At 55.3% G+C, this 9,708-nt stretch overlaps 1 protein-coding gene across 13 annotated transcripts in view; it reads right to left on the minus strand.

The window, feature by feature from the left end:
- Nucleotides 1–8,397, minus strand: part of KCNMA1 (potassium calcium-activated channel subfamily M alpha 1) — a 701,914-nt gene extending 693,517 nt beyond the window's left edge. For all 13 annotated transcript variants that reach the window (XM_036264760.1, XM_036264756.1, XM_036264758.1 and 10 more), the window contains exon 1: nucleotides 7,848–8,397. In XM_036264760.1, the coding sequence (XP_036120653.1) occupies nucleotides 7,848–8,225 (378 nt within the window). In that variant the 5' untranslated portion in view covers nucleotides 8,226–8,397. The remainder of the gene's footprint in view (nucleotides 1–7,847) is intronic.
- Between the last annotated feature and the right edge of the window lie 1,311 nt (nucleotides 8,398–9,708).

Genomic DNA, 9,708 nt, shown 5'->3' on the forward strand with positions numbered 1-9,708 from the left:
TCAGTACCTCCCAGCTCTGGGCCTTCCTGGGTTGGATTTAGAATTTGAAATCTATCATCCACATGTCCCACAGGTAGCGGAAATGAACCAAAGCAAAGAGGGGCTAATTCAAGGAAAAAGATCTTTCCATTCTTTCTGTGGAGGAGGGGTCTCCAGGGGAGTGGTGGCCTCCGGAGATGATGGACACTCTGCTCCAGCGATGGGGCAGAGGGCTCCCAGCCCTGGTTCTGGGGGGAAGCAGGACCCGGGCCCCAAAGCTCCCTTCCACCCTAGGACTTTGTAATTCCATGTGCTTCTAAACTCGCAAGATCAAGTCCCTACTTGTCCACCAACCTCCAAAATTCAGTCCCTCTGCTGCTGGACTTGGTGGGATCTGGGACCCTGACAAAACCTGGTAGGGGACAATGAAATAGCATAAAGAATACAAAGAAACAGAGACATTATGAATAACTTCACCTTGGGCCACGGAAAGAAGCATTAGTCATACAGGTAATGAGATCTTATAGGGAGATGATTCCGAGAGGCTCAGCTTGATGATGTTAAGTATATCCATTCTGGACCTGGAGCGCCAATTACATTGCCAAATTGGCAATTAGACATAATGTCCCAAAGACAATCACCTAATAATGCCAAAAACAAAGCAAATTTCATCTTCAAGCAGCTATTCTATTGAGGCTGCCCTTCGTCCCCTGCCTGACTCATGTGCCCTCACAAACAACAGCTCGCCATGACCCAAACCCTTGTCACCCACTGGCCAAGAGACCGCGCAGCATGAATGGGTAGAGTCCAGGAATGAAGAAAACGTCATTTTGTCACCAAATCAACCCACCCATTTGCCTAGAATTTCTCCGTCACTTCTAACAAATTAGCCCACCCCCCCAAATAAAACACAGGGAAATGTATCTGCACCTGCCACGTTCTCACGCAGCTCCCAGCTAACTGCTCGGAAAGGGCCCTCCCAGCACACCCGTACTTGCATTGATATGACTCACTTCCTGCCCTCAAGGGGTCTGCAGGTAACTCTGAGACCAGACATGCGCATACCCATGAGAAGGTAACAGGTTTTTTCCCCTCCCACTCTGTCAACTAAAAGTCAGAACTGGGTCTGGTCTTATATTTCCCTTAGCACCTTGCTCAGTACACAGTATGCACTTACGGTGCAATAAAAGCAAATATAACAACCATAATAACCATGAGATTTGCAAACCTACTGTGTGTTGGGCATTACACTAAGCCTTTCTTCACTTGGGCTGCTGGAGATGCTCATGGGCCAAGTTTATTCCAGGTTCTCTCCTTTGACAGTGGAACAATACAAAAAGCACATCTCAAGGAAAACGTCCCTAACAGAATGAGCTGTGAAAAACCTTGCGATGGTGAGAGAAGGAGCTACTTTCAAGTTCAATGGCTGAACTTCTTGAGAGGTGCCACTGGAGGGCTGCACAGCACAGTGCCACGCGTCTCTGCCCACTCCGTGACCAGGTCTGGAGCTCAACCCTTTCAAGCTGAACCCTCTGTCTAGGAAGGCCCACCCAGGTCCCTATGGCAAATCAGGCCGGCAGTGCTGCTGTGTGCACTGACTTCAAACGCTCCAGAGGGAGTGGCCAGCAGCTGTCTTCCTGAAGCATCACCACAGCGCAGCGCTCGCCTTTAATTTTGCAAGAAGGTGGTTTGGCTGGGTTGCCATCCTAACTTCAGAAAGTCTCCCCTCTGGCGGCATGACCAAATGGCATGAGCAAAGCCCACATGTGATGGCAATACACAGACCACACTCTGTAGAACCCTGTAGAACCCTGCTCTGGCCGCCACAACCCAACCCCAAGCCAGCAGGCTTGCGGGCTCCTCGGGGCTCCTCGGGAGCGGGCGCACGGACAAGCAACTTGAGCGGTAAGCGCCCAGGCTGAACCGCAGCAACTCAGAGACCTGAGCAGGTTTCTCGACCCAGCTGTCCTGGCACAGTGAACCTTCCTCTTCTCATCCCTTTCCACTCTGAAGGGTGGGGAATTTCCATATTTAAAAATAGGCCGATCTTCAGGGAGGAACTGCCTGCAGGCTGAGGGGTGGACCAGACCCTTGCTGCTCCTGCTGTGGTCTGCCCAGCGTGGGCACTGCCAGTGTCTTGTCAGAAATGCAGACTCTCAGGTCCCACCGTGGACTTTCTGAATCAAACCTTGTGTTTTAATGGCTCCTCGGGTGACTCATGCGCATATTAAGGTGTGAGAAGCCCCACCATTAGCCGGACTAGATGCTCTATCCAGCCCCTGGATGCGGAGATCTGATACCACTAATGAATATTCTTTGAGCCTTCTATCCAGAAGGCTAGAACACCGTGTGTGCCTCTGCGGGTGGAGCCCCTGAGCTTCCTTCTCCACGGTGCCCAGGGCCAGGATTCCACCCATTCAGGAGGCATTTCTACAAAGGAGACACATTGCTCCCTACTATGCACAGAATGACTGTGGAATCTCAGAGATCCCGCGGCGGGGTCTGATCTCGCCTGACCCCCAGGCATGACTCCGTGAAAACCAGAGTCCTCAGCTGGGCCCCAGGAGCTGTGGCCTTGCAACACAAACACAGCTCTTTTCCCAGGAGCCCCAGAGGCAGCCCGCCAAGGGCTCCACAGCTCTGGAGTCCCAGGAAGGTGGTGCTGCCTGTGTGATGCACAGGTTAGCATGGCCACTGCCGCTGTGAGCTGGGACACCCCAGCTGCCCACTTTGGAAAGAAGGTCCTGAAATTGCAATCCGATGCCAACCTGACCGCTTCAGCACTAGACTTCTGGTGCCCTGGTGAGGGGTGAGGGTGAAAACAACAGGGAGAAAACAACAAGGCAAGCACTTATTCCTACTACCAGGCACCCAGTGAATGTCCCCATTCAGGGAAGAAGACAGTGATGAGGGGAAAAAAGAGGCCTACTCGGTCCTGGCCTTGGAATCCTTCCTCCCCAAGGCCAAATGCTAGGGCAGCTCTTCCTTTCCTCCTGATGCCTGTTTAGACAAGGCCCCCGGGCACTGGCAGGAGGGCAGCCCATGGCTTGCAGTCACTGTGTCCTCCTAGCAAATGGGGCACTGAGAGTACCTATCCCCCCACAGGGATGTGCTCTATTACGATCCCCAATTTGTAGATGAGGAAACCGAGGAACAAAGCAGGAAAGTCCTTGCCCAAGGTCACAGGCTGACTCTCGGGTACTGCACAGCAGGCTTGACATCTAGGCTAGCTGCTCCGAGTGAGCACGGTCATGAGCAGTTCAATCAGTGTCTCCACTGCAGGCCTTCGCCAAGCCTGGACTCTCCAAGGGGGCGCTCGGGTGTGCCAGGACTCCCCACTTTATTCACAAGGTTAACTTCAAGGGCAAGTGCTCCACGGAACACACTTCGGGAAACACTAAAACTGATCCAGGTAGAGAGAGCATCCTGGTTACGAAACTTACATTATTTGAGGAACAGGTGTATGAGTCCAGGGGTTCACAGGGATGGAATCGGTTCCTTCTCAAGGGAAGGTGGACAGCCACACCTGCCCAACAAACCTTTCATTTCTGACGTGCACACAGCTACTGGGGCCCCCCGCGTCCATGCTCGTCCAGGGACGTGCCCACCATAAAGCACCAGCCATCTGCCAGGCCTTCACCCACGGAGCCTTTCTTGGCTGCCCCTCCCCAATCTGCCAGCCTTGCAACAGCCAAAAACCATGAGCCCAAATCTCACTCTGACTCTAACTGGTTATTAGACAGCCGACTTCAGGGTCTCGAGATTCCTTTTGGCTCAAAATGTCTATTTGTTGTAGCCTGTGCCCTACAGGGACCAAAAGTTAAGGAATCAAGAGAAAAGAAACTCACCACCTTATGGAGCTACAGGAGCACCCATTAAGGAGGCCTGCTAAATGCCAGGCAGGTGCTGGATGCCGCGCACCCATTATTGCCACTCCTTATAAGAAGCCTACGAAGTAAGCACCATTACACTCTTTCACAGACGACGAGATTAAGGCTTGACATGGTTGCCAGACAAGGGTGCCCTGCTCATAAGAGCAGATCCATGATTTGCACTTGGGCCTGACTGCAGAGTCTCCACTCAAGTGTGTATTTCCATAGAGAGAGCCAGGCACGAGAAGCAAAAGCTGAGGATAAGGGAAGGTCAGCTGCAGTGGGACCCGAGAACTTCTCCAAGGCCTAGGTGAGCTCATCAGAAAGAAGTATGCGAAGGTTGTCTGATGCAGCTGATCCCCAGGATGAGATGAGGCACCAGGGCCAATGTGGCATCAAGAATTCAGAGGCCCTGAAGCTCCAGCCCTGATTGGATGCGTCAGGCCAGACCCTGGGTAATTACCAAGCTGTAATGGGATCTGATATTTGTATTAGTCACGAGCCTGACGGAGAAAACGTGTTGTTTTTTTCAGACACAGCCATGGAGACAATACCTCAATAATTCATTACGTGCAGACCAGCCTCGACCAGGCCTCTACGGGGAGGACAGCTCGAACTGAGAGCAGGAGGCAGTCCATGCCTGCCCCATGCAGGCCCCGAGGCAAACCGCAGCTCCACAGGAAGTTAGCCTCAGCTTCCCCAGATGAACTGAAAGGAAAGGAGACTGTGCTGGACAAGGAGCAGGAGACGGAAGGAAAGACAGGAGCGCTCCGAGGCTGAGCTCCTAAGGGAACGGCTGCTCCACTGCAACCCACATTCTGAGCTAGAGACTGCCCACCGTCCTTCCACTTCCTGACCCTGAGTCAGAGCAGAAAGGGACACGAGAAGACAGAATTCAATCTCCACATTTTAAACACAAGAAAAGAGAGACCAGAGAGGTTAGATGACTTCTTCAAGGTCATGCCTCATTCAGGCTGCCAGAGCTCCCTGTTCACCCCAGTCTGCTACTGGATCGGACCTCAAAATGTTAAGGCCTAGTGAAGAGTGAGCTCTAGTGAGACTCAACAGGGAAAAAACAAAGTGACAAAGTACAACAAAGAACACAGTGTCGAGATGACTGTGTCCAGGTTCCCAACAGGGGGAAATGTAATTCATTTTCTTCCTTTATTTCCCACATACAGTTCTTTTCAAAATAATAGAGTCATTCACCATTTGGGATTCAGAGGCCAAAGGTACTAATGATGTACCCACAGTCCCAGGTTCCTTTAATCAAAAAGGATGGTGCAAACCCAGGGACCAAATGCTTGTGATTCCACAGCTCCCTGCTGAAATTTATCTCCCACGGAATTTCTGGTGCTAAAAAGACCAGTCTTCCAATGGACTCCAGCTCCTGGTCAAACTATGTTGGGACTGAGTGAAGGTTAGGGTGAACACCGCTGAGGGCCAGTAGAATTCTGTGGAAAAGCAGCCTAGGTTTGCTTGGGAAACCCAGTAGTAAAATAATTATTCCAAGTTCAAGCCAAATGTATTCTTCTCTACTACCAAATACTTGGAAAGCAAAATGAATGTTGGGAAGAAAAAAAAACACACAAAAAGAACAACAACAAAAAAACCATGACTGCAACAGACATCAAGGGCAGAAAGAACTTATAAAAGGTCTAAGTTATTACCAGTGGGTGTGATGAGCTATCTACACTAAGTTTAACTGCGCAAATCAAGGGGCAGGTATTAAGAGGTTCTAGGCATGGTTTAAAATGAACTCTAATGGCATCAAAAGTGACCTGACCTTGTTCTACATCGCCTCTCTTTCCAATCAACTGCAAGGATCTCTGATTTTTTGTAGAAACTTCCAGTTATGTCAACTCAGCAGGTCTTGGAGCTACAAAATACAGCCTAGTATATAGGGATCGTTTTATTTCTCTAATGATCATTGCCAAAAACTATTTTTCTTGAGAAAACTGACAGAAGTTGTGCTTGGTCATCATTCAGGAAAGAGATTCTTTCTGTGAACAATATGATTAGCATTTCATCAAGGTACTGCAGTGGCACTGATGTATCCCCTAGAGCAAAAAGATTTTAGAGACTGTTTAAAAGCCCAGGACCACAAAAACACCAAAACTTACTTTGATTCGTTGAAAAAAAGTTTGCCTTATAATCAAGATTGCCCAGTTCCTTATGGACAAGGAGGCTGTTAAAAAGTTCATCAGAATCACTCATCTAAAGAACATTTTAGATGCACACAACCATGAGCTATCTTTCCCCCAGGGCTGACAACAAAACTCTGCAAAGGAAAATCAACGTCAGCGCTGAAGACACTGGGGGTGGAGGAGAGGAAATGATGGTTAAGTAGGCCCTATGAGTGAGCGGCTGTTAGGGTCAGGCAATGCTCGGGTCTCAGGGTCTCATGGTTAGGATTCTGCTTCCTCTGGTGGCTTCTCTGGAATGCGGGAGGTAAGGAGAAACCTCTATGGCTGAGAAGGCAACTCCAAAGAAAGCAGGCTGGCCAACACCTGCAGGCTTCTGGAGAAGTGGGAGGAGAGGAAGAGAGTGATGGCTTTTCTTGTTCTCCCTTATTTCCAACACATCAGTGTTTTCCCAAACACAAACCTGCTGCCACAAAACACAGCTGAGCTTCAGCACCCAACAGGATGCATAATTAATGATCAGGAGAGCAAGGTCCAGTTCACCCAGTGCCACCCACAGCCCCTGGTTTCCCTACCTCTTCCTGTAGCAACTGAGGAGCCTGCGACAAGTTGCCATGCCCTGTGGAAGTTTGAGGGGTCCTCCTGGGAACTTTCCCAGAAATGGTGTGAACATTCCAAGCTCTGCCTCTACCTTGCACTGTTCCCCTAGCCCCCCTGATCCCCTCTCCCTCTGTAAATGCTGGCACTCAAGTGCCCTAGGATGGGAACTACTCAAACAGAAGGCAGCTCAGTCACTTGTTTCCAGTATTCTTTTACATTGTGCAGTTTCTATGCCCCCTCACCTTCAGCGATCGGGATGGGGGAATGTCCGCAGAAACCCAGCGACAGACCAGCCAGCCTAACAACCATATATAAAGTGAAGTGACCCTCGGCGCTGGTGGGCGGCCCTGGGCCAGGAACAGCTTAACCTGACATCCAGCCACCCGAAACCGTCGGAGAGGAGGCTCGGTGTGAAACCGCGGCCTCCGCGGTCTCCCGGGCAGACCTCTCGCTTCAGCTCCACGCTACCGGTGGCATTTCCAGGGACCTAAAGGAGGTGGCATGGGGGCGAGAATACAGATGCCCCAGAAGTTGGGGCTGGGGGAGTATGTTCCACTAGAATATCTAAGGAATGGAGAGGGAGATGACATCAGATGTGTGACCTCGCCACACTCCTAAAGTAGCAACCTCCTTGGGTTACCACCAAATCTGGGGTGCATCTCCCCAACTTTCTCTCGACACCCCGCCACCCCCACCCTCGTCCCCTCACTTCCTCTGGCCATGTTCCTCCCCGGGGATTCCCTAGAGCAAAAGGTTAAGGTTTTTCCTTTCTTCTGACTCCACGAACCCATCTCCCCAACAGGTTTCTAAAGTGCGGGCCGTTGTGCTCCCTCTCACCCACCGCAAGGAGCCGAGCATGGGCAGGCGAGGGGTGCGGAGCACGCCCCCAGCCGCCCCCAGCTTCCTCGTTGCCCGCGAGGTTGGCTCTCCCTACCCCGCACCACAGCACCCGAGCGGCGCGCGTCCCCCACCGTGGCCGCAGCCGCAAACAACCGTACAATAAACAAGGGAACAGGACTGGGCGTCCGTGTCCCGGAGCGCACCGGCTGGGGGCAACTCCTCACCTCCGGCGCGCCGCCCGCTGCCCCGATCCGAGGGCGCAGGCAGAGCGGAGGGAAGGGACGGCGGTGCAGGGAAGGCGGGCAGGGATGGAGAAAGGCACCGCGCTGTGAGCAGCGAGGAGGTGGGCTGCGGGGGACGCTGAGCAGCGGCTGGGCTGGCGCAGGGGGCGGGCGCCCGGGGCGCGCCTTACCTTCGTCTTGCCCCCGCAGTGGCAGCAAACGGTCCACAGGTACTTGAGCGTCCGCCAGAGCAGAATGATGAAGAGGCCCCCGAAGAAAGTCACCATAGAGGAGGCCAGGAAAGCCCACCACATTCGTTGGCCTCGGCTGTCGCACGGCACCTCCATGGTCACCGGGATGATGAGCGCATCCATCTTGGGCTCGTGGACCGAGGACGAGGAGGAAGAGGAGGAGGATGAAGAAGAAGAGGAGGAGGAGGAGGAGGAGGAGGACGCGTCTAGGCTGAGATGGTTCGCGTGGATATTGCTACTCATTCTAAGACTGCTGCCTCCGCCGCCGCCGCCGCCGCCGCCGCTGCTGCCGCCGCCACCGCCGCCACCATTTGCCATAGCTAGCAACGGGCAGCCGGCGCAGGGGCTCGGGGGAGCTCCTCCCGCCGCCAGCGCCACCCCGAACACCCATCAACAGCCATATTGCTGCTACTGCTGCCGCCGCCGCCGCCGCCGCCGAGCGCGGGGAGGGGGACGGGGAGGTGCCTGGGCTCGGGGCGCTGTGCGCGACCTGGCGGGGTGCGCGGAGATATATACAGCCAGCCGCGCCGCCCGCCCTCCCCCCGGCCACCGGCCCGCCCGCCCCGGGGGGAGGGGATGGAGCGCGGGGGCAGCTCCCCCTCCTCCGCCCGCGCCCCGCTCGCTCGGAGCCGCGCTGGCCGGGAGCGCAGAAAGTGAGGGGGCGCCGCGGGCCGCCCGCGCCCGGGGTCTGCACCGCCCCCGGGCCCGCCCCGGCTCTGTGCGCGGGTCCGGGTGCCCTCAGCGCGGCGCCGCCCGCCGTGCGACAGGCGTGTGCGCTGCGCTCCGGCCCGGGACCCCCTCCCCACGCGCAGCTTGCGCAGCTGAAGAGCGGCTTTTGGCTTATTAGGCGACAAGTCGTTAGTAATGTATAATCAGCCCCCTCGGCCCGGACGCCAGCCCTCCTCCCCCGCTACGCTCGGCTCCGGCTCCCCGCCCCTGTGCGCACTGGGCCGCGGCAGGTTCACCGCGTCCGGTCGCCGAGCGCCGCCGCCGCTAGCCCCTGCTCCCTGAGCGCGTCGCCTCGCCGCTGAACCTCCTGGGCCTCCGCCGGTCCTTCCTCCTCGCCTCCTCCGGCTCTCCTCGCCTCCGTCCTCGCCGCCCGAGCCTCTTCGGCGCGCGCCCCGCGCTCCCCGCGGCCGCCAGCAGCAGCAGCTGCAGCAACTGGAGCGGGCGCGGGCTCAAGCCACCCGAGGCGGGAGGGAAGGAGGCTCGCAGGGCTAGCTCGCCTAGAGTCGGGGCTGGGCAGGGGGCAGGCTGACCACTGGGCGGCAGCCTGGCACGCACCCCTGGCACCCCCAGTGCGCGAAGCCGAGTGCCCTAAGCCCAGGCGCAGGACTTCAACTCTCGCCGATGTTCTGCCACCCCAGCATAGCTCCCTGGAAATCCCGAAAAGGATGCCTGAGCTCCCATGGCAGGCCATTTTTCCCCAAAGGAGACCCCACTGGGGAGACGAGGAGAGCAGTGACCAGCTGTGGACTCAATTCCACAGGCCTGACACCTCAAGATCTTTGGGCCTCGAGAGTTAGAAGGACTATTCTTCCAGATACACACCCTAGCCAATCCCACCAATCCTTAGTTTGCTCTTCCGTTCCCCCTTTCTAGGGGCTCCAGTACCCTGAGCTTCTGGCTAGAAAGCAGGGCATCCAGGAGACGGGCAGCGGCCTTCGGCCCTGACAGCAGCAGGTGGTCTTCCTGCCGTCCCCTCCTGAAGCCTCAGAGGCTGCCTAAGAAAGTGAGAGGGCAGAGAGAACTTGGCCTTGGGGCGGAGCGGGCTCCGACAGGCAGTACGGTTTCCTTTCTG

The sequence above is a fragment of the Molossus molossus genome, unplaced genomic scaffold, assembly GCF_014108415.1.
Source record: "Molossus molossus isolate mMolMol1 unplaced genomic scaffold, mMolMol1.p scaffold_m16_p_17, whole genome shotgun sequence".
In the NCBI taxonomy this organism is placed as follows: Eukaryota; Metazoa; Chordata; class Mammalia; order Chiroptera; family Molossidae; genus Molossus; species Molossus molossus.